We start from the raw sequence: 26,244 nt of genomic DNA, 5'->3' as shown, positions 1-26,244 counted from the left end.
GTAAACACTGCCGTCCAATCTATATTGCACACCAGAGAAATCACACCAGGTTTGTCGGCCTTAAGGACATATCAGCTAGAGTCGAATCCGTCAAGCGTTAAAAATTGTTCTACGACTACTTCGGACCGTGTTTTCACGGATACGGATCGGATTCGGATCGGACGTAGTGCGAAAGCGCTCTTAGTCTGTGAATAAAACCAAAAAAATAATTATACTCTGTCTAATAACTGCACAGTACTTCTATCGAGGAGTCCTTCACCTAATCGGATTTTAAGTGGGAATAAGGCTTTATTATTTGTTATTATATCGTTATTATTATTTGTTTCCTCGTCTTCTTTATGACTCTGTGCGACTTCACAAAACTTCAGAATGTCGAAGACAAAATTCTATAAACTGAACAATTGACAGTAGTCACTACACATACAGAAGCGACGCGCTGCTTGATGTGCTGCACTGAGCGTCGCTGCACTGCAGGCCGCAGCGCTGCGCTTCAAACTATTCTCTCGGAGGCAACTATGCCGCGACGCGCAGTGCAGCACCGCTCTAGTGCATAACGTGACCACGTCCCCGTGTCCCCAGCGAGGATGATATAGTCCCGCTTTTGCAAACAGACCAAACGATAATTTAAAATGTACATTTCCCGCGTGAAAGACTCCCCGCACGGGATGCCAGATTCGAACGGGAAGAAGACCCGATATTTTGAATCAAATTTGTTCAGCCAAAAAGCTATTTTGTGTATAGTGCTTTGATTATTTAGTATTATTCTATGTTATATAATAACAAAAAATTGAAAACACTAAAATCCTTTTTTAATAACTTAATTCCGCAGATGTCCCGCTCCGGTAAAAAAGAAAAATGGTCACGTTTGACATGCACAATACAAATGATTGAAATAATATTTCGACGCTATGTGCTGCCGCGGCAATGCGGTACGGCGCGGGCGCTAAGAGCCAGACCAGAACTCAAGTACAAAAGTCGATGTCTGTAAATGTCAGGGTCGCCGGCCACGATCATGGACTCGATGCATTTATTTTTTCTTCTTATATACGGATCCTGATTCAGTTACTCGAGACCTTACAAGTAGATGTAAAAATATAAAAGCAATTAACTAAAACTTCCTTAACACGCACGAGAGCGTAGCAAAAACAGATTTGCACAAAAAAAATACATTTATTTACAAATATGGACATAAATACTTAGATAGTCTTGGAAGATGATTCCGAACTCTTTGTGTGCGAGTGCAAATCAAAATTGTCGGGAATTCTGTTCAAATTTGAAATCTTTTTTTTTAATGAAAATAAGGGACGAGAAGATCAGATGGTAATTGATACGCCCTACCCGTAACAATGCAGTTTTTCAAGAATCCTGAGCGGATTCTAGAAAAACCCAAAAATTCTGAGCGGCACTACAACTGCGTTCGTCACCTTGAGACATAAGATGTTAAGTTACATTACAGTTTAAAAAAAGTACTACTATGTGCTACTTTTTAGTACATATAGCACGGAATACATAATAGTACATTTAAGCGGTGGATCCGACTAGAAATCTCCGAACACCGATCCGTTTAATTTATGAAAAGTATTTTGTATCAAATCTAATTAATAATAAAACAAATCGCTTTTAATTTTACAAAAGCCATAATTCACTCCGTGTTTTGGTGGAACCGCATGAATAATTTAGTAGTTTTTGAGTTTATCGCATTCAGACAGACATACTCGTCAAAGGCCATTTAATTTTATAAATAATATAACTAGAATATTGTGTTGACTATTAGCTGACAAGACCTACATAACAAGTATCTCCAACAAATCAACCGGCAAGCAAACATACCAATGCACATTTAACGACTTTAATACTTTAGCGGACACTGATAAATTGTGATAACTAATGGCATAGGTATTTGTATAGTACGCAACAAGGGCCATACTTATATACATATAATCACGGCTGTCTTTAGTTCGGCACAGATTATGATTCTATTTGCCGCGATAGATCTCAATTCCCAGTTTCCTTGTCTACTCCACCTGGTATTCCATTTGTTGCTTTCCTTACCGCACTTGTACTCTTACATATTCTTTGATACCGGCTCTCTCATTCTCTTCAGCTCTTCTCTAGACCTGATCATTCTTCAATATCGTGCTTATTAAATAGTTTTACACAGGATTCGGGAGCATTTTTATTTTCACCTACGACTTGACCACCCCTCTCGCCTAGTGGTTAGTGACCGCAGGCATACTGAGCTAGTAGTGCCGGGTTCGAATCCCTTTTTATTAAAAATTTATATGATGAATATGAATGTTTGTTTCCGAGTCATTGATGTCTATAAGTATTTATGAATGTAAGTAAGTATATTGTTAAATATATCCTTGTCTTGTACCCATAGTACAGGCTCTGCCTAGTTTGAGGCTAGAGAATTTGTGTAAAAGTTTTATTTATTTACCTATACAAGTAACAGTATCAACACATCCTTGCATTCAGAATTACACAGCGTGGCCCTACAATGGCGAAATTAAATTATCACACGGGTAGACCTACTTAAACGTTATCATAAAACAATCTGTCTCTTTAGTCGTTCCCTCATGACTGAGGATCGTGATCATCAACAAGTGGTCCAACACATGGAGTGAATTATTTGTTTCCATCGGCTTCTGTCCTTCGCGGCTCTGACGACGGGAAATCGGCCAGAAGAGGCCACAGGTGGCCTTGGAGTTTAAATCACTTCAAAAAGTCTAGGGCAGAAGGCAACGGGAAACCACTGCTTCTATTAATAAAAAAATAATTAAAATTTAAATTTAAGAAATATTGGTTAGATAGCTCTACCCGTGTGTTCATTTAATGTCGCCATTATATCGCCCCGATGTATTGCATCAAAAGCTTGAGTTTTACTTGTATAATAAATCATTTAATTTTGTAACTTCCATTATGCTATTTAATATTTAGGTAATTAAGTTTCTCCTGAAGAATCAGAATTACATTGCAGAAGCAATTTACGATGGAAAAGTGGCCAGAGATCGTTCCTACTTATAGTTGACATTTGTTGTTTGTAGACACAACAAAGAGTCATGAGAAAGTTTATGTAACGGAATAACATAGACGCAGTAATTTTGCTTTGTAGACAGGGGCGGATCTATGTATAGCTTAATGAGCTGCGGCCCAGATGTAAGGGCCCCGCAGCGCAATTCACAATAAAAAAATCCTCACACATAACATATTGATTTCTTTTGCAGTAATGTTTTTCAGACGCTGTTGGTATTTCTATGTCATGTTACTTTTTTTACTTTCTGTATTCTGTTTCTAAGAAATTTGTCTTTCAACGATGATCCAATGTGCTGACTGAATTATATATAATAATATTGACACACATTTACATAAATTATCTTGCCCCAAGTTAGGCTCATCCTCAAGTCAAAGTCAATGCTCAGTCGTACCGATACCGATAGTCGGCGCCGGGCCATAGACTGTGATATGGGTTGCAAGACGAAATATTTAATACGATATACTTACTTAAACATACATAAATACAAATTAACATCCATGACTCGGAAACAAACATCCATATTCATCATATAAATGTTTGCACCTACTGGGATTCGAACCCGGGACCTCTAGCTTAATAGGTAGGGTCGCTTACCACTCGGCTTTATGGGTCGTCGTAATTATGGAGTCTTTTTTGAGACACTTTTCTAATGAGTAGTTTCTCGCTCATTGTCCACTGCTGGAGAATTTAATGCTCCCAGGACCCTGAAGTTGAGTAGAAAGTTCGTTTCTGTGTTATTTGAATCTACTCTGGTACTCATCTACCGACTGGTTCTACTTCTTGCTCGATGGTATTCAATTTGACAAATCGGTATGCTTACATGCCAAGGTATAATAAGTCATATTAAATAAATATTTTATTTTTTGAAGTTACACTTGTTTAGGCGCGTTATGAATAAATAAAAAGAGTGAAATTTTAAGATACGCGCGCATCACTGTAACACAAAAGTAACAGGGTGAAGTTGGTTCCTAAAATTTTCCGACTTTTGCGACATTCGTTATTTTTTTTTCGTTCATTATTAGAATAGGCAAAGGGTTCAAGCCAGTACAGCCGTATTCGTTACGTAATAATTAATTGTCAAAGCCATCGTTGCAAAGTTTTTTACAATATTGTTCTTTTTACAAACGTTGAATAGCACGAGGAATAAATCACACACACTTTTTTTCTATACCACGTAGCAAGTATCAAAAACAGTTTTTGAATTAACGGCATCTAGTCGACTAATTAGGTCTATGTAGTACTAACTTCTAGCCTGGGGCCTCATAAACAATCTATCCGCCCCTGTTGTGTAGGTTCATAGTTAGAGCAGCGCCATGTTAGTTCTTCCCAGCAACTAACAATAGTCATGAACATACTCCGGTATAAGAACTAATGTCGCAAAGGTTAACTCCATTAACCAATTTCGTTCAATTGCAATCTTAAGTACATATCCAATTCATGAATACGTTGGAAAGGTTATATAGTCGGAATTAGGTTCATAATGCGTTGAGGTCGTCAAAATGGGTATTCAATTTTTGTATGCAATATAATATTGTATCTACTAACTTTAAAACTATTCCTGATTCAATTAATTATTAAGTTTCGCATATATATAGGATTTGATGGTTTGTGAGTTAGTTAATTTAAGATTTTATAAAAATTCGAGTCTTAAGTGGTTTCAAATTTTAATATTAATTTATTATTTATTTATTTGTATTTATTTTACGTACTACAAGGGTAGGTAAGGAAAGGAACTTTCTTGTATTTTTATGGTATTCGTGTATATACAATGTTAATTAATTATACATGATAATATAAAATACTAACAATAAATTTAATTTTGTTTATTTCCTTAACAAAAACATGATTCAGAGAAGGGGGGAAGGGGGGAGGAATTGAAATTTGTGTGTGTGTGTATGTGTGTGTGTGTTAATTAATTTCTAATATAGGCAAACAGGTTATTTTTTTTACTAAGTACCTAACTAACAAGCTTGCGAGGGATGATCATGGTAGGTAAGTGATCGCTGCTAGCTATGTTTTCTGGAACACTAGTGAAAACATAATATGAAGGTTGCTTTCTATACGAAGCCTTTATAAACTTGACGTAATCGGATCAAATCGACGTATATCTTACGGAATCTTTCAACAAAATTTCCGCCAACTTCAACGTCCGCTTTTATTGAATTGCATTTGTATCAAGAATGGATAACAAAAAAAAATATTGACAACATAATTGTGCTGCAGAAAAGGGCAATTCGAGCAGTCTATAAAAATAGCGTTCAAGGGATTCATTGAGAGAAAAGTTTTGTAAAATTAACATTGTGACATTACACTGCCACATATACGAGAACCTCCTGTACGTACCTCACATATTAGCAAATTTAAAAAGAATAGTGATGCACATAATGTCAATACTTGAAACAAACATAAACTCGCAATTCCAGGCTCCGTAAATTGCTAAATCTTTTATAGTGGATTGCGTTATATTTTATAATAACTCCCAAATGTTATTAAAATTTTACCAAAAAGAAAATTTAAATGTATCATAAAAAATAAATGAACATCTAATGCCTATTTTAATGTAAAAGATTATTTGAATGATAAAGATAGTTGGGATTAATCTTTCTAAATTTATTGTTAATGAATATTATTATAGTCATTTGAATCATATTATGTTATTATGGAACTTTTGTACTTCATCCTGACTAGCACTAAATAACTTATATAGTTTTACAGTGAATAAAGATTTTTTTGAATTTGAGTTTAATAACGGACTAGCGAGTATCATATTTTAAACATTGTTTAGGATGTCCTTGTTACAATACTAGTTATGTTTATATTTTAGACTGAAATACAACTAAATATAACGTTATAATTTAAAACCCTAAAAATAACGGTTTAATCAATCGTATACAAAATATATGAATCGTTGTCAGAGTAATATCAAAACTTCGCCTAAAGAATTCTGGAAATTTATTAAAAATAAACGCACTGATTCTGGTATTCCTCACAACATGTACTACGGAAGTAGTTTACTTACGAATGGACATGATATCTGCAATGCATTTAATGAATACTTTCAAAGTGTATTCCAACCTAGTGACCTAAATGATGAGACCCTGAACGAGGAATCAAATATTTCCGAAAATGTTCACACAATTGAGATCGATGAAAGAATACTTAGGAGGTTGTTTAGTAAATTGGATATCCGAAAGGGCGCCGGTACTGACGGTATACCAGCTATTTTTATAAAGAAATGTGAATCGGGCCTATTACCTCCGCTACTAACACTCTTTAAGCGCTCCATTAATGAAGGGACCTTCCCTAGATGTTGGAAGGAAGCCCGAATAGTACCAATACATAAAAAGGAATCAAAAACAAATATTAGTAACTATAGAGGTATCTCCATTTTGAATATATTTGGTAAAATGTTAGAAAAAATTGTATATGATCATATTTATAGAAATTGCCTACAATGCATCCCTATCAACCAACACGGTTTTATTAAATCTCGTAGTGTCCTTACTAACTTGCTTGAGTTCACTCATACCGTTAAGTGCGACATGAATGATAGATCACAAATAGATGTAATATACACAGATTTTGAAAAGGCTTTTGATAGAGTCAACCACAGTATACTATTAAAGAAGCTTTACGCAGTTGGAATCAGAGGGAACCTTCTTAGATGGACAGAATCGTATATAAGAAATCGCTGTCAGGCCGTCGTCCTCGGTGGTTTTAGATCAGACTTTGTTGAGGTGACTTCTGGTGTACCTCAGGGATCGCACCTGGGTCCTTTGTTATACAATATATATTTATATGACATCAGTAATTGTTTTGCTAGTTCAAACTTCTTGCTGTATGCTGACGACAAAAAGATTTATAAAAAGATTTCACAAATAGACGATTGCTTTATGTTACAAGATGACTTAAATAGACTGTCACAATATTATAAAATAAATAAAATAACAGTTCATATTGCTAAATGTCAAATTATTACATTTTCACGAAAGCATAATAACATAAAATTTGATTATACTTTAAATAACGAAATTATTCCAAAAATTACTCAAATAAGGGATTTAGGTGTGATCCATGATAGCAAACTAACCCATAATAACCACATCGAAATAATAACACAGAAGGCTTATAAAAATCTAGGGTTTATTCTTCGCACTTGCGAACCTTTCAATGACATCTTGTGCCTAAAAGTGCTATATTATGCTTACGTGCGAAGCATCCTTGAATTCGCAAGTCCTATCTGGAGGCCTACATATCAATGTTATATTGACCGCCTTGAAAAAATACAAAAGATATTTATAAAAAAATTGAATTTTAAATCTCAATTCATTCCTATAGACTACAAAGAAGCCTGTAATTATCATAAAATCGATACCTTGGAAGATAGAAGAGATGTAATTGATATGTTACTCCTTTATGATATATTACATAATAAATTTGACTGTCCAGATATCTTAAATAAAATATCATTCCAGGTACCAACATTACGTACTAGGCATACTAATTTATTTAACATTCCCTTTGCCTCTACTAAGTATCTTAAATATTCACCTCTATTTCGAATTCCTGACATATATAATAAGAAATTTTCTTCCGTCGACATTTTCAACTTATCACGTCTGAGGTGAGGAGGTGAAAAACTGATATTAAACTGTTTAAATTGCAGGAGTTAATCATCAGTATATTCAGGATAAATTATTAGTCTCACATCGTAATTTAAACATTATATTCGAACACTCACATTCACTCACACCACTCACATTCACTCACACCAATCACATTCACTCACACCAATCACATTCACTCACACTACTCACATTCACTCACACTACTCACACCACACAACCTACTCACCGTTTCAGTTACTCAATATGGATACGATTTCTTCTTTTCTTTCTATGTAATTTTTTCTTGTAAGTTTTTCTAGTATTTTTCGTTTTTGTCTTAAACTACTTTGTCACATACTTATTGTACTGTTAATAGTATTCCTTTTAATTGGCGTATCTATTCTGTATAATTTTTAATATACTCTTTTCATTTTGTTAGCTGTAAGGAATCATAAATAAATAAAATAAAATAAATAAAAATAGCAACTCTAATAAAAAATTCCAAATTTTATCTAAATATTAAAACGACTACTGACTATTATTAAGATAATTATTTTAATACAGTAATTGAATTTGTAGTGAGTAGTTATGCTGGTTAAATTACTGTTGAGATATCGTAGGATCGAATAATATTTTATTAGATCAATCAATTCGATCACAACTTTAAATAAGATCATTTAAAGAAAAAATCGTGCTATATATTATTTATATAATTAAATATTTATTTTTTTCATCTAATTTGTCGGAAAACTGAATAAGTATAATATTTAACACAATATTAGTTATTGATTTATTCGCAACAACATAATATAAATAATTCATTCCATTTTCACTACATCCGTGGTACGGAAGTCTGACTTGCATTTTACCATTTTCATCGATGTTGTGTTTTGTTTTCTAATGCGTATGTGAAAACCGGACCGCGCTTTCTACAAAGTTTTTACAAGTTTCGCTTGGATATGTCCTAAATGTTTTTACCTACAGTTTTACTATACTTATATAACTGTAGCAATGCCACTTTTACATTTGTAACATTTAATTCTAATTCAGCTAATTCTAATAGAGCAGGTGCTAAGTAAATTTTCGGAATAATTTGTTTATTGCAATATTATTTAAGTAGCTTTAACTATGATATCCAAAAGTCGAGAAACATCTATGAGCTTCGCAATTTTATGTAGTTTTCCACATCTTTCTACGTCTTCCATGGATTATGTAGATATTACTTGTTTACACATTTAATGCATTCTGAATCTTATATGTATTCTTTTCTTACCAACACAAATTATTATTTGTGTTCCAACAGTTTTATAACAATAACAACTAATTTAGGTCAATAACTTGGCACAAGGCGTTCTTCTCCTGTAAGCCTGGCTCCAAAACAGAACTTACACGTTCTTATGCAGAAAATCAAAGAATCTTAGGCTACTGGTATAAACCAGTTAGACATACAAACTCTCTTATTCTTGATAGGTACTTTAGAACTGGAATCTTTTCGGTACATCTTCGATGTTATCGTGGGATGTGTACCTAGGTCGACCATTCCCACCACTTTCATCCACATTCAGTCAATAAATTTATACATTCACAAAACTTGCTGTGTAACTCAGTTATAATTAGTAGCTATATTACGCAACGATGTTGCCACTTATATGCTCAATAAAGTAATAAGGTTTAAGGTGTACCTGCTTATGAAGTATCCCAAAGTTAACGCCAGATTTCAACTGTGCTGCGACCATAGAACAGTATCTTTAACCTATTCTGTGGTTGTGACAGCTGCTAATTTAGGGATAGCTAGAATTGTGCGTTATATAATAAATAAAATAACGTGTTAACGTTGATGAATATTTTGCTAATACTGATAAATTCGAATGAAGAGCTTTGAATTTGAATGAAAACATCGAATGCATAGATTTTTTAAGCAATTTTAAAGCAAAACTTTCATCTTGATGTTGATCGTCAAAATTGCCGAATTTAAAGTTCAGAGACCTAGGTCTCTGAAAATAACCCTTCCTAGGAAGGGTTATTTTAGAAACACCGCATGACGAAGCTCATTTCATATTTTCATTGTGTTTGGCATAAAATTGAAAATACATCCAGAAGGAGAGTTTTGATATCCAAGCTTGTGGGGACACTCCCCGTGATAACTGCGGTAGAAAACACACAAAGAAGCGATGTCTCTACGCAACTACATTTAGTAATCTAGTACTATCACAGAGCACTGGAAGAACTCCGACGATTCGAGCAGCTCTGCTTTGCATGCGGTCATATGATTCGGGCTGATACTGGGGTGAACCACACCAGATGTTAGATTAATACACCATATTATGAGACCAAACCTGCGCTTTTAAAAGCGATAAGATGTGCGCTGGCTTGAAGTATTGCCTTGCTCTATATATGACCCCCATTTTCAATGTTTGAAGCTTTAGGTCTATGCCAACAAGCCCTCAGGGCTTCGATTAACAATTATAAGGATTCAATTAAATAATTGTTAAAAAAAAAATTCTTTAATTAATTAATTTGGACCACTCTATATAAATACTTGAATGAATATATGAAAACGTACCTGTCATTGTGAGTGAAAACAAAAAAGTCGTAAGGGAAAATAATATTGCAGCTATTGTTCACGGAACGAGAGAGACACACTGTTTAGAATGAAATTCTACGGAATTCGTATACATAATTTTGAATGAATGAAAATCTAGTCCCTTATCATTTCATGACAGTTTTATATTCAAACTATTCAAGGGCGGCTTATCGCTTAGTTGTATACTCGGTGGTATAAATTAGAATAGAAATTACGTGTCAATAAGCTAAATGTAGGTAAAATGATAGACGAATAATATCTTTTAGGGGGAATCGTGTGGATGGATGGATGGATGGATGTACCTTCGTGTATGTGGTCTTTTGTCAGTAATTAATGAATACATCGTCCCGTAACCTATAAAGAAGTAATATTAGCTGAAGCCATTCTTATACTACAAATCAAATCATTTTTATTTGCAAGATAAGGTAATAATAAGATGTTGTTGGCTTATAATTAACAGGTGCTCTTATCCTAACCCATAAGGCATGCATTTATAGTGTTTAGACAATATTTCTGTCTCGTGAAAAATACCTAAGTGCCTTAAGGACAGCTCTAGCTCCGACTTAAAATCCTGAATAAAAAACCTAAAAGTCAATATTAAAATTAAATTTACTCCTCGAAAAATAGCCATTTGCAACGAAATTTTGGAAACTAATTGAAGGACATATACCTATCCGACTCTTCCAATTTCTCTGATTATTGCTCACGGGTTTGTATAGTATAGGATTCGGTTTGCGGCCTATATTGTAAAGCCGTTTTAAGGACCGTTTGATTTAGGTAGCCTAGCATTTATAATAATAAAATAGAATTAAGTCGAAAAGAATTTAGAGCGATGATTTTTTATGATTTTAAAAGTTCTCTTTCTCCACAAGACTGTGACCGCTCGTCTTCAAAATGCTTTTGGGTGAGAAGCACCTTGCTTGAACACCGTGAGGCGATGGTTTGCTGAATTTGAGAGAGGTGGCGTTTCTTTACATGACGAATTTCGTGAAGGGCGGCCTTCAACTGCCGCTAACGAAAATAATGTGGCTACTGTTAAGCACATTCAAGAAAACCCGCGGCTTACCTATGAGACAATTCGTGGACAAGGGGATTGGTATGAGCCAAATTCAGAAAATTTTACACGAAGAATTGAAAGTTGGGAAATTTTGCTGTCGTTGGATCCCTCATGAACTGAATTCGTGGACAAGGGGATTGGTATAAGCCAAATTCAGAAAATTTTACACGAAGAATTGAAAGTTGGGAAACTTTGCTGTCGTTGGATCCCTCGTGAACTGACAACGGAGCAGAGGCGGGTTCGCGTGGAATTGTGCTCACAGATGCTAATGCTAATGGCCGTAGGAATAATATATAACCACATACAGCAAACGAAAAACAGCGGAAAGTTTATTAAAGTAAGTTAACTAACTAGCCGTTGTCAATAACCTGTCTATCGTTAGTTTAACTAGGGATAGACAAATCTATCCTTATATGCTTACTTACATTTCAATAACAAATCATCTAACATCTAACCTATATAGGACATAATTATGGATCGATAAGATCGTGGCATTAAACGGTGATAACGAAAAACGGCTGAAAGGCATTAGGAATAATAAATACCCACATACAGCAAACGGAAACCAGCGAAAAGTTAAGTAAAGTAAGTTAAATAAGGCAGTAGGAATAGTATTTAAATATTCGGTTGTATCTAAATTTGATTCTAAATTCAAAACCCGTTCAAAACACTATATATATAACAATATTTGTAAAGTATCGGCGATAGGTATGTCGTAATTAACGTTAGGAAATCCTAGTAATGTTAAACAAGTTTTAACGAAATTAGTAATACGATTAGGTTACATAAATATGTTAGTTGGATTAGCAAACCATCCGTATATGTTCGATTGATACAAAGGAGAAACTACTTAGAACTTCAACTTACTTTGAGAAAGTACATACAAAATGCATAACTAATTAGTATATATGTATGCCTACCGTGCTCTAAAATAAATTACCTATTGTCCAAACTTCAGGTAAGTTTATTTGTACAGTAAACACACACTTAAACTGACTCAATGAGCACATTTTTATGGTAGGTTTGTAAATGGGTATGAGGAAAATGAAAATCATTAACACAAAAAACTATCCACATTATTCATTATAGTCTGCTAACTTAAAGCATTGCTAATTCTCACTCTGTCTTCTTCTATTGACCTAAGTCAGAATGAGAAAAAACACTCCTTAGCGGCTGTATAAAGTTAGCGGACCATTATGAATAAGGGGGTTACTGTTTACTGAATTAATACACAGGTTGGTAGGTCTGGTCTACCTACCTGTAATATTAAGAAGCTATGTGGAATGGAAACTTGAACTTTGTTTTAAAGTAAGGGTAAAGAGAATGAAACTCGAGCTATTTTCGTAACAAGTATATTTTTTAATGTACAAAAATAAATCTATCGTAATACTATTGGATGCAGGCACAATATTTTTGATTATTTCTTGAGAGGAGCAAGTAAATTCGATGGTTTGCCAACCCTCGAACACGCAATATAAAATTGACCGTGCGAAATGCAAGGAATTTTTTTAAGGCGAAGAGTAAGCAGAAAACACGCAAACATGGTGTTTTTATACAAGTTTTGTGGTGAAAGTATAGCATTTGGAGCTATGAACACTACTTAATCCTGTTACACATATCATTAAGTCTTATTTGTAGGTTGCTAATGCTTGCTGTTGGTTATAGTTAACACTGCCGAGCCTTTTTGAACTACCATATTTCTTTGAAGTTAAACAAGTTTTTTTGGCATGGCGTGACGCATTTTTTTGGTACTTCTCTCAGAAAAGTTATTCTTATAGCTTGTACTTTTTTGTGTAGGTTCATTTATTCAGATTAGCAGTGAATAATAAGGATTGTAAGCATATAAACTGTTTTCCACGCTAGAGTTTTGAAAATATTGGCTTTGTTACATAGATGGCGGGCCGGCAGCCGTGAACTCATATCGCTCAAGGTCGCTGGCATTTAGTGTCGCCTTAAATCACAAATTGCCATTGTTTGACCTCATTAAGTGGTCATAACCAATGCTAAGCGAATTGGAAATTGCAAACATTTGAATGGGATAGGTGAGACTGATGAAATTATTGGGATACATGGTATAAGTACAACTTCACCTTGAAATTTGCCGTTCAAAATAGTCTCAAAAGCATTACCCATGATTTTTTATGACCAATCTATAATATAAGAAATATAAATAACTAAATAATATAAGAGATTTCCACGTATATAGTATCACGATATCTCTGGAACCATAAGGCGTAGAGACTTGAAATTTGGTAGGAATACTCCTTTCGTCGAGTAGAGGTCAGCTAAGTACGGATTTTACGATAATCCGATTTTTTTATATTATGAACAGAACAACGTCTGTCGGGTCAGCTAGTACATAATATTGGCGTCATTTAAGAACTTAAAAATGTCCAACTCGCCTAAAGAAGTTGCAAGACACAAAAGTTCGTATTTAAACCTGTATGTTATATATATAAAAGAATAAAAAGAAACCCTAAATAATAAACGTGTGTTGACCTTGTACTGAGTTTAAAACAGTAAAAACAGCGTCATGGTGGAATATAAGTCGTGTGTCTTTATGATAAAACACATTTTAGAATATCGGCGTAATATTAATGTAAGTAAATATTTTTTCCTGTGCGTGTACATGTTTTAATATTGTTATCGATATATTCATTAAAGGTTTCAAAACATTCAACCAAATTAAAATATATTCTTATTAAAATTCATTTAATTGAACTGTATTTATTTAGGTAGTTTATTTAAAGGCGAATGGCGAGAATGGATCCACATAAATTAAAAATTAAGGAAGCATCGTACAAGTAAAAGTTTCTTTTTATTATAAACTTAATTTTATACGATGTTTATACAAAAAATACGGAATGTTTTGCGCAATTGATTATTGACATCTACATATATTTATTTGACATGACATTCATTTTTATATTGATGTTCCGACACCAGCAAACTATCTATACCTACTCAAATAAGTAATTCAGTACCTAGTAATTCACAATAAGAATATTATCGTGTTTGGATACTAAAATCAGTAGGTTAGTACCTAAAACATTCGATACCAGCTTGAAAAAATAATGAATTGTAAATCCTCAAATATTAGCTGCTGGCCAAATTTCCACATATATATATTATTGATTGAACAATAGATATTGGTTAATAATTTTAGGTTATATTTTACTTTTGGGTATATCTTTTTTCTCCCACTTTTTTGGACTTACTTACGATTTGCTTTTTTCTTAGTTTTGTTACGTTCTACAATTCTTAATAAGTTTCCATGATGTACGCCACTTCTTTCAGTGGGTCCCGAAATACATGCATTCTCACCATCCTCCTTTTAAAATATTATCCCGAGAAATTATAAGGTAAGTTTAATTTTGAATCTTGACATGGGTTCAACAAGATATTAAAACATAAACACGTCATAATATAACAATTATGACGCCATTACTTAGAATATTTTCATATTTTTTTGAAGTTATACTGCTTTAGGCGCATTATGAAAAAAAGATGAGAGTGAAATTTTAAGATGTGCGCGCATCACTGTAACACAGGGTGAAGTTGATTTTTTTTTGGTTTCTTCGTCCATTATTAGGACAGGCAAAGTGTTCAGGCTCGTACAGCCGTATTCGTTATTTAATAATTAAATGTCAAAGACATCTTTGCAAGATTTTTACAATATTGTTATTTCTACAAACTTAGAATAGCAGGACGAATAAATAATTTAACGGATTTTTGCTTTGTTACGCCAATATAACTTCTTTATGCATACATAAGTATGCATAAAGAAGTTATACTTCTTATACACACACACTTTTTAATACTTTATTATTTTTTATTAATTATATGTTACAAGTTATAACTTCAACGAAGGACTTCACAATAATATTCAAGTCTTGTGTTTTTGTTAATTATTATGTTGTAATGAAATATATTTGAATTTGATTTTGTTCTCCATGTCACTGGATGTACCTTTTAGAGTACTTTATTGCACATAAGTTTAAGTATGGATTTCAGTGAGAATAATTAAATCAAATCAAAATCACTGTATTCATGTAGTTCACGGGAATGACACTTATGAATGTCAAAAAAATATTTATCTTATTGAATCTACCGCTACTTCGTAAAGGGTTGAGCTAATGAAAAGAAGTAGCAAGAAACTCATTGCCACTCTTTTGTATAAAGATTTACATTTTTATCGATTTACAAATCATTTCAATTACAATATCTTATATCTTTAAACGAGCAATTCTTGCATATATATATATAATCTGAATCTCGGAAACGGCTCCAACGATTTTCATAAAATTAAGTATGCAGGGGATTTCGGGGGTGATAAATCGATCTAGCTAGGTTTCAATTTAAAAAAAATGGTTTTATCCATGTTTGAATGAGAAACAGCTACAATAACATTAGAATACAAAGGTAAATTTCGCCACTATATACAAGACTATTATAGCTCAGATGGGACATTGGGTGATCCGGAAAGCAGAAGACCCCCGTTCGAATCCAGATGTCCTATTAGTTTTTTTTTTGTTCAAGTTTTGTACATTCTTAAAAATCCGAGCAAGGCTCGGTCGTCCGGATATTAATATATAAAGTGATGCAACAAACATACTCAAACGTCAAATTGTCAATGCCTTACACGAGTAAGTCAAAAAAGTAAATGAGAATTAATACAAAAGTTATTGTTATATTAATGTTAGATTAACTTATTTCATAGTCTGAGAGTCCAGTTAAAACTGCCTGCACTAAATAATTGTAATAACACGTTCATCGTTCATGACATGGGTAGATCGGAAGACATTGTGTTATTTGAAAAATAAGACAATGATCAAAAAAATGGCTTATACATTGGTTATAACAAAGAAAACAATAAGCATATGGATATTCTTTGTCAATTGTATTATCTCTTGAAATTTCTCCAATAAATTTCCATTATCTTTTTTCCTTAACTCTTCCCAAGCAAGTTTCAGAGTAATACATAACATAGGTACATATTCTACCCTAAGATAATTTATACGTCTAGTTTGACCCCCTTATTCATAATGGTCCGCTAACTTTAAACAGCCGCTTAGGAGTGTTTTTTCTCATTCTGACTAAGGTCAATAGAAGAAGACAGTGTGATAATTAGCAATGCTTTAAGTTAGCAGTCTATTATGAATAAGGGGGTGAGTCTCTTGCTGTTAGACAATCGATAAAAACAGGCCAGGAATATTAGTTTATTGTGCGTGACAATCTACGTCTTACACTCGCGATTTGTTTATGTATTACTTATTTACACTTGATTGATTACATACACTTTGTGTTGAATTGCTCAAAATAGAGGTTAGTATTAGTCTATTTTTTTTACGACGTTTTCACAGCTGTTATAGTCTATCTAGACCTATAAATGATATAAGATATTAGCTATAAATTCATGTTGCTTTGGTATGGTTATAAAATCACTTATGGCCGTTCCTTAATATACTATCTACAGATAGAGATAAATTACTACCTTCTACTGTCAGTAATTAGCTGTCAATAATCTGAAGCTGTCCCAATATACCCGATAAGTCATTCTTATCGCCTTATGTTGGGACGCGTGAATTGCAATTACCATACAAAGTTCTATCGCTGGTAAGCTATACGTCGTTCTATTGACAGGCAATGTGTACGGATAAGGTGAGTTACCGTCGATAAGTTTATTGGGACAGAAAAGTCAACGATAGTTACGATTTTTATCTCAAGTAAGAGATAGACTGAATATTGGGAACGGCCGTTAATGAAAGTCAAAAACTACCAGCCATTCCAAAAGAATGCGTCAGACCTGAGAAAAACGGGCGCAAAAAACACAGCGGGCTTTATTTTTTCATAGAAATGGTTAAATGATTACAAACTACAAAGTAATATCGTACAATTAAACTTATTATTTGGCTACAAACCATTAACTTTAACTGCACAGTCTTACCTGAACAGTTTTGTCCAACGATATTTCGATTACACGTACTATGTAGGTACGGTCCTCAATTTTAACGCATAAATCCTAGGACATACTGTTACGACAAAGCTAATGTAAGTAATTTTATACGTAGGAAAAATTAAATATTTATGATAAATTATTCCGATCAAGATGATTCAAGCAGCAGTCAGTCGTTATTAATTGTATCAACATAAATTATTGTATAACATGAGTTACTTAACTATTAAAAAGATCAAATAAATATGTATATAATATAAATGTATAAATTAACGTTGATGTTTTTCATCATAAACACTAAAGCATTTTAATTAAAATATTTCTGTCTAATTAAGCTCTTAAATTAAAATTGTTTGCGTGCACTTTCTGTTTAACTATTTCGCAAATTTTAGAATCTTAAATACCTTGTTAATATTATGGTCTACTCAATCTAGTGGCGGCATCGTGAGGCGGGTCGTTCCCTTCCCTAAAATACGCTCGCTCGCTACTTGTGGTGGCTGTATGTACTCGGATACCCTGCTTCATGTTTTTAAAATTAAAGTTATATAATATAAATTTATTGTTTTTTAATATATTACATTTATAATCGTCAATTAAATTCTCGCATTTATTTATTTACAGTGGTGTTACTATGGATTAGTGCCTCTACTGTAGGTAGTCATTTCTACCTAGTTAATAAACGTATTTTTTTTGACTTAGTACTCGTGTGTCATGAGTATAATTTGACGTTTGAGAATATTTTGTAAAACGAGCTGTAAATGTTGATTTAAAACAGAGTGGCAATAAGTTTCTTGCAACTCTTCTTCTATACCTTATCCGAAGTGGTAGTAACTGTTAAAAAGAAAAGCTTTTGACATTCATAATGTGCAATTTCTTTGACATAAAACAACAAAGTCATTTTTACTTGATTTGACTTACTTTTTGCAGCGCGGCTGAATAATTTTGATACTAGAAAATATACCTTAATATAAATAAACCTAATTTATTTACGTAAATGTATGTTAAAGTGAAAAACGTATACTATTTGTTGCACGTGCTGTTATGTGTGAGCAATATTCGTCAGCATTTTAAAGGAATTAAATTTTTCCTTAATTTTGAAGTTTAATTGGTTAACCCGTGGAATAAGAAAAATCAGGGCAACACATTAACAAATGTAATTATTTTATATTTCTCTTAGAGATGTTTTATCGACTTGAATTATACAAAAAGTATTGAAGTTTAATATAATTACTCATGTTTCCTAATTATTTTAGATGTAATTTTTCTCTATACTATGTTAAATTTGCTAAGAGCAAGTTTTATATCCAAAATATGTATTTTAAATTTCAAAATATGCTTCGTTGGGTATTTAACCTAATAATGGTACTTTTTATTTTCAATATTTTTCGAGTAGTAAGACTGTCGAAACATTCCGACTGGTCAAATATATACCATACACAAGTGTAAATGCTTTACCTTTCGTGAACTGTGAATTTCACTTCAATCTGAGCGCACGAAATTAAAAAAAAATATCAATACAGCATCAACTTCTATAAAGTGAGTAATGCCATAGATCCCTTATTCAGATCGAATCAACAAGTTGATACTTACACAAAACTTATTGAGTTGGCGTTGGTAGCTTCATATGTGTTATTACTCACCCATCCATCATTATTTCTTGACGGAGATCGATTATTTTACCATAACAAATCCGACACCCTGACAGGCGGGTAGAACAAAAGAACTTTGAACCCCGAAGCCGGGTTTAAGCCTATGCCTGTCAAGCAACTTTAGTGTTTTGAGGCAAAGCCAAACAACTCGTCCGGAGTACGAGTTTGTTTGCAAGAAAAATATGATAAATGGGTCAAAAGTCAGAATCCTCAGGTTCATCTACCACGCTGCGAGCCTTTTACCAACCTTATAATTAATTATTTCATGTTTCAAAATAAGTATTGAGAGATAATAATAATATAGAACAATATCATTCGTTAGTAGCTGTGGCAAAGGTAAAGAATTTATTGAAAGAACCTTGAAATTAATTTAATTAGCAGTTTTATAGTATTTCGGCTTAGAACTCCGTGAAGTTGAGATCACTGTTTATGTGGATATTATACATCTTAACAGACATATAGATACGTAACAAGACTTTAATTGACATAAAAATTTATTTCATATTTTTCGAAAATGATTATAATATAGTATAATCAAACGACCAAATGGTCAGTCCCCCCTGAGGACAATTATAATTGTAGTAATTGTGGTAATATTTCAATGTTTATTTTAATTCTATCGAAGACCGTAATGATAATAATTGTCAACAAATCTAAGTAAATATTAGCTTAATCAACACATGCTTAGATTATTCAACTTTACGTCATAGTATTAAATGTGTTCTTATATTAAGTCATTGTATATTTAAACCATAATAAGTACTTATTGATTAAATTTGTCTCTAGTTAATTGAGTCTGCCTGATGTCCTGTTCAGGTCAAGCATAGCTTACGGAGTAATGACCGATACTTGTTAGATTTTTTGTGCAACAAAGAAGTGTTTTGATATCTATAGTTAGCAATGAGTAACAGCAAAACGTGAGCAATCATCACAGAGCGGTGGCTCGTTTTGTTTTTGTTGCCACTTCTTGCTAACGCTCATTATGTCACTTTTGATTCAAAAATATGAAAAGCTTAGAAAGTATTTAACTCAATAATTCTTTTAAATGCATGTTTTATAGGTTTTTTCATTTTAAATGTAATTATTAGGTACTATATTATTTTAATATCGGTTTGCGAAGTATAAAAATTTATACTCAATAATATCGTTCACATTCAATATTGTCATTTAATGAAGGTAGTTGTAAAAAATGGTTCCCATTCATTCTAGTTGTTCACGGCCAACTTGTACAAAAATGTTCGGAATACAAATATCTAGACTAGAGCAAGAAGTGTTTTATGTTATTTACTTATACCGAAGTTAAGGCCTCTGAACCCTTGACAATATGGAAATGACATATGACTAACCAATGAACCTTTAAAATATAGTCTTTAAATTCTGTACTCAAAATGAACATTAAACTATTTAAAAATCAACATAAATCGGTACATTTATTTATAACTATTAACAATTACTATATAATACAAAGTAATTTTATACTTTTGTGTACTTAATCGGGATATATTTATAAGTTTTTATCTTTTGCAACAAAGACCTCACGACCTACCAATTAATACTCAACATAAATTCAATGTCAGGCTGTCAGCGTCTGTATACCGTCAATAACTATTTAATGATAATGTTTAACACAACATATTACATTTATAGTCTGGTACTTTTCTCTATTGAAGTAAATATATTTAATAAAACACTTTTAAAGGATTAAAACGCGTGTAGTTGTAACTGTGTTTATACATTAGATTTTTGAGTAAAAGATACATTTTTCTTTATTTTAGTTAACCCGACTGTTCAACATCTTTCCAAATAGGCCCCCTGAAAACGATTACGCAAAAATGTAACTTTTACGCAAAAATGTAATGTAAAACACAGTTACCTACAATTACACGCGTTTTAATCCTATAAAAGTGTTTTATTTAGCTGTGTAACACTAGCGTTAATCAAAGAAAATACTAGAAGTAAATACCTATATACGATAAATTTTCACAACCACGCATTTTTAGCTAAAGTATCAAAATTCAAAATAATTTGCGCTATAAGCACTTCACGTTAAAAAAATTATCGTCCTTGATTTTATGAGTGTTCGGAGCATGAAAATCGGCGTCAAGAGTTGTCCAAAACATAACTACAATAAACGTAATTATACGTCTACATAAAAATTTAAGAAACTTACCTTCGACATATCGAATAAACACTTCCCCGCAGTCACAGTATCTTCATCATAGCACTCTTACATCATAAAACAATTGTCTTTAACTCGTGTTAAAATTGCTTGGGTGCCTACAGCTCAAAGCAATATTTTAACGCGCTGTTTCGTGGCAGAAGCCCGATCAATACTGTCGTTGCCGGCACATAAGGTAAAAAATGACGATATGTTACGCGTGCGCGCGCATGGTTGTTGTGGATTGTGGACTGTGGTTACAATTCACAATAAGATTGCTCAAGTATCTACCCGCTACCGCATCAGACCCTGGCTGCAGCGCAATCGAGAATATTATGTTAAATAGCCAAGCGAACCGTGTCCAAACGAGGGCACGGCGATCTAAACTGATTGCTGAATTAATACAATTTTTAATGATGATGTATTTCTAAATTCTGATTAATAGTACTTCGTATAACCAGTATAGGTACCTACTTACCCAAGTCTTCACAATATTTTTGACTCTATTCAAGGAATAATTAAATTTTTTTCAATAAAGCTTAAAAGCGTGTACCTATAGATAAGAAAAAAGGATTTATATTTCATTTCAACATAGGGACAGGAAACATTTTCTTACCGTTTATCTGCAGTAATAGTACCCTTACTTTAGGCACGCGTTAATGTTATTATTAGGACAAAATATTTATGTATAAAATAGACATAAGTGTAAGTAGGACGCAAGTGAACTTCGCCAAAGCGAGGTAGATACATACCGAAATTCCTCAAATGGATTAATAATACGACACAACTATGCTCACCGAGCGAAACTTTTAGTAGGCTCGAGCCGACTAAGCGTTACAAAACTGAGCATGACGGATCAACTTCATTCATTTTTACCACAAAATAAAGTGCTCCGTGCACCTTAAGAAGTTATCACTTATAATTTTCCTAAGACTAAATTACGTTACTTGTTGCTGAAGAAGAGGGCTATTCGCGCTATTTACAACCTTAAAAACCTTGTAAAAAAAATAAACATCTTATACTCTTGCCTCTCATTATCTTCTTGATAATATCGTGTATGTACAAAGGCACATAAGTAGGTAAATTTTCTAGAAACTGTGATAATCATAATGTCTATGAACAAACATTAACTTCTTATGCCTACTACACGGTTAAGTCGAGTTAGTAGATAAGTCTTTTGTGGGGCAATGTATATGCTTTTGCAATAATCATGTTATGATCCCAGAAAATATTCAATACAAATGTATTATGAAAAAAAAAAACTACGTTTAAAAAAACCTACTTCAAAAACTGAGAAGTATCAAATAACTAAAAATTTAATTTAATACATCTTTACCTTTAATATTAATAAAATGCTAGATATTATTTATATGTTATACCTATTGATAGGTTTTAAGTCGGTGCCAAGCCCTAAACAAAATAAAACATAAATATTATAAACCGCTTACTTACTGTAATTATTAAGGTTGTCTGGCCACGCGTGTCTGTCCGCTTGGGTTGTTTTGTTCTAGACGAAGCTATGCGGATCATAAATCTCAGAGTAATCGGTGTACATACATAAAAAAATACCGATCGAATTGATAACCTCCTCCTTTTTGAAGTCGGTTAAAAAATAATTATTATAAGACGTTTTTGTGGTTTCCACACATGGAAACATTTAATGTTAAATAGTTGGAAACAAAATTTTACAATTTTTTTAAATATAACCTTTTTATTGTTACCAAATTAATCATAGATAGGATGTTCTCACTGACCTCTGTTAAATATCAGTGGACTGGCGGCTGTCAAAGTGCTTTTGTGTCTCTTTGATATTCTCCATTTTGGCGCTGTTGGCCATGTAGCGAGGGTCTGCGGTACTAAAACTAGGGAGAAACTATTTACAAAAAAAAATGTGTAATTTATTACATTGATTCGACACTAAAAACGAACCAAATTAATTCAAAATGCAAAAAAACTTCAGGGTCTTGTACGTTCCTTCGCACCCATTTGTATTTTAGGTCTAAATTAGTTTTCTGGACGCTCTTGAGTGGCGCGTCAAATAGGCAAAAAAAATTGCTGTCAAACATATGAGACAGCCTGTCCAGTGCTATTTAAACAGGTCAATGGGTGTTCTGAAACGAAGAGGGAGATGGATCGGATTGGGAACGTATTCCGTGGGAAACCATAAAGAGTATCCTGGCAACCATGCCTAGACGAATACGAACTGTGAGAACGGCAAGAAAGGTTTACTTTAGAATTTTTAATGTGTAATTATGTTAGCTGCATATTTTTTTATAATATTTGAACTAAATTATGTTTTGCTTGCGCTTGTCTGAGTTATTAAGTAAATAAGAAATTTCTTAATTTTCAATAATTAGTAAAACAAGATGACGATATTATATTTCAAGAGCATTTTACTTTATCTCTTAAGGCGACACTAAATGCCAGCGACCTTGAGCGATATGAGTTTACGGCTGCCGGCCCGCCATCTATGTAACAAAGCCAATATTTTCAAAATTCTTGGGTGGAAAACAGTTTATATGCTTACAATCCTCGTTATTCACTACTAATCTGAATAAATGAACCTACACAAAAAAGTACAAGCTATAAGAATAACTTTTCTGAGAGAAGTACCAAAAAAATGCGTCACGCCATGCCAAAAAACTTGTTTAACTTCAAATAAAAGTGGTAGTTCAAAAAGGTTCGGCAGTGTTAACTATAACCAACAGCAAGCATTAGCAACCTATAAATAAGACTTAAGGATATGTGTAACAGGATTAAGCAGTGTTCATAGCTCCAAATGCTATACTTTCACCACAAAACTTGTCTAAAAACACCATGTTTGCGTGTTTTTTGCTTACTCTTCGCCTTAATACTAGAGACTGAAAGCTATCCCTGGCGGCAATTTTAAAAAATCTGCTGCTGGTAGCACTGGATATACACTGAATAAACAAAATGATTCTATTATTTTTGAGAATATCCAAATACTTCGAAATATTTTATTACTGAATTTCAGTGTTCCAATTTAAAAAAGTTGGAATTTCATAACACGTAAGAAATTTAATATCTATTATTGATAATCACGAAATTTAATTAACTGAAAGTCGCACATGCGATTTGTTTGTTTCCCGATTTTCATAAGTTCTCGGTCCGCAAAACGACATTCCAAGTTTAAATACTTTGAATAACCTGTTACAAATTATAATTCTGATTCAATTAGTATAATTTTAGTCAAAATCTATTTCTTCTCTATTTTCAGTGACTCATTTTGGTAAGGTTGGGTTAGAACAGTGAAAAAAAAACTACGTTTAAAAAAAACGACTTTAAAAACTGAAAAGTATCAAATAACTAAAAATATAATTTAATACACCTCTTATGCAAACCTTTACCTTTAATATTAATTTGTATATACCTATACCTATATACCTATACCTATTGATAGGTTTTAAGTCAGTGCCAAGCCCTAAACAAAATAAAACTTAATATTATAAACAGCTTACTTACTGTAATTATTTAGGTTGTCTGGCCAGGCGTGTCTGTCCGCTTGGGTTGTTTTGTTCTAGACGAAGCTATCCCGATCAAAGTCACGCGTGGCGAGTGTAGGTACCCCAGTTTTTTTTACTTTTTACGTTTTAGTGCCAGTTAATAATAATATATAATCAACCTGAATCAAAACTCAGAAAAACCGTACACATAAAACAATAATTATGTCATCCAGGTAGACGAAAATGTTCATATAAATGTTCATAAAATGAAAACTACTGGGCCAAACTATGTAAAATTTAAACAAAAGAAGAATTACGTAAATTGTAATTATAGGTACAACCTGCCACCACCATTGCGGGACCTCAGTACAATACCAAACTTTCTAGTAAAAATGAAGCAATACGTAATGGCGGGTCAGATTGGCCAGCTCTGGTTGCTCAAAAAATAATGGGCATTAACAGTACTAGGTTGGACATTTTGTTGTTTTTTTTTTATATAATATTATGTTGGGATAAATATTTATAACTGCCTAATAATTTATAACTCAGCACCGCAACGTCAAGCGTCAAACGGGAGCTACTGAAAATCAGTGCTGTGACCAATAGTCACGGGTAACCTGAGTAGCATCCCTTTTGACACGCACTGCCACACAGCTGCTATAATATAATATCTGGGGAAAGTTATTTATTTAAGCTTTGTAAAATATGTTCTAGGTTAGTTTTAGTTATAATTTTTCATTTTTTGTTCATATTTTTGTAGCTATGTAATGTTTTATGTGTGTGTCAAATAAAAGATATTATTATTATTATTATTATTATTAAATTGGATCATAAATCTCAGAGTAATAGGTGTACATATAAAAAATACCGATCGAATTGATAACCTCCTCCTTTTAGTCGGTTAATTAAAAGCACTAAGGCGAATGAGTAAAGTGGGCTCGCTGCGACAGCGGCCGCCGATTGACAGCCTCCCTTCTTGGTGAATCATTTGGGTTAGGTTAGAAAACTACTTTTTCATATGAATAATTAATTGCAATTATCCTTTACTAATATTATCACGACTAATGCCTGTTACCTTATATGTTAGGTATTTAAATAATTGGGAAAACTTTCATGAGATATAGCTTTAGCTTTGCTCACGATTGGTCGAAACTGGTTGGAGGTTTGGCGTGTGGTTGTGGTTTCGATCCAGGTGATCTAAATCACATCTTTTTCGCCTGTAAGGTACAGGTGATCGATCTGTTTTGTATTCATGCATTCCAGTTCTTATATCTGTAAAATATTTATTTTATGGAAAATATATAAAATATAATTGTTTACAAAGGATTGGCAACTTTTATATCTGTAAATGATATTAAATTGTAATTACTTTATCTCATGTACACTAGTTTTTTGTGTTTACTGTAGTAATTACTTAATTAGTTTACAATTAGAAACAGAGAAATTAGAGTTTAGTTAGACTTTACTTCTTAAATCCGATACTTATGTGTATCGTATGTATCGATATGTAAGTTTCGGATCATATGATTATACATATTTATTCTATTTTGTTATTTGTATTTGGTAACTACTAATCTGATGTTATGTACATAATTTTCTAAATTCCGTTCCTTTTCTTTCCTTTTGTAACTCGTTTCCCTGTTTTAAGCCATAAAAACGTTCGCATACTGTGCAGTGCCAAAGAAAAAAAATTGGTCAATTTGACATCTGTCAATTAAAATTATTTTGTTTT

The 26,244-nt window shown here is 32.9% G+C and overlaps 1 protein-coding gene across 1 annotated transcript in view; it reads right to left on the bottom strand.

Annotated features, from left to right (window-relative positions):
• Positions 1-21,305, bottom strand: part of LOC126965357 (myosin-2 heavy chain, non muscle) — a 160,209-nt gene extending 138,904 nt beyond the window's left edge. The window contains exon 1 of the mRNA XM_050808893.1: positions 21,061-21,305. Coding sequence (XP_050664850.1) covers positions 21,061-21,069 — 9 coding nt within the window. The 5' untranslated portion in view covers positions 21,070-21,305. The remainder of the gene's footprint in view (positions 1-21,060) is intronic.
• Positions 21,306-26,244: the final 4,939 nt, after the last annotated feature.

The sequence above is a fragment of the Leptidea sinapis genome, chromosome 7, assembly GCF_905404315.1.
Source record: "Leptidea sinapis chromosome 7, ilLepSina1.1, whole genome shotgun sequence".
NCBI lineage: Eukaryota > Metazoa > Arthropoda > Insecta > Lepidoptera > Pieridae > Leptidea > Leptidea sinapis.
The sequence above is the reverse complement of the archived record's forward strand: the minus strand, read 5'-3'. Positions and strand labels throughout refer to the sequence as shown.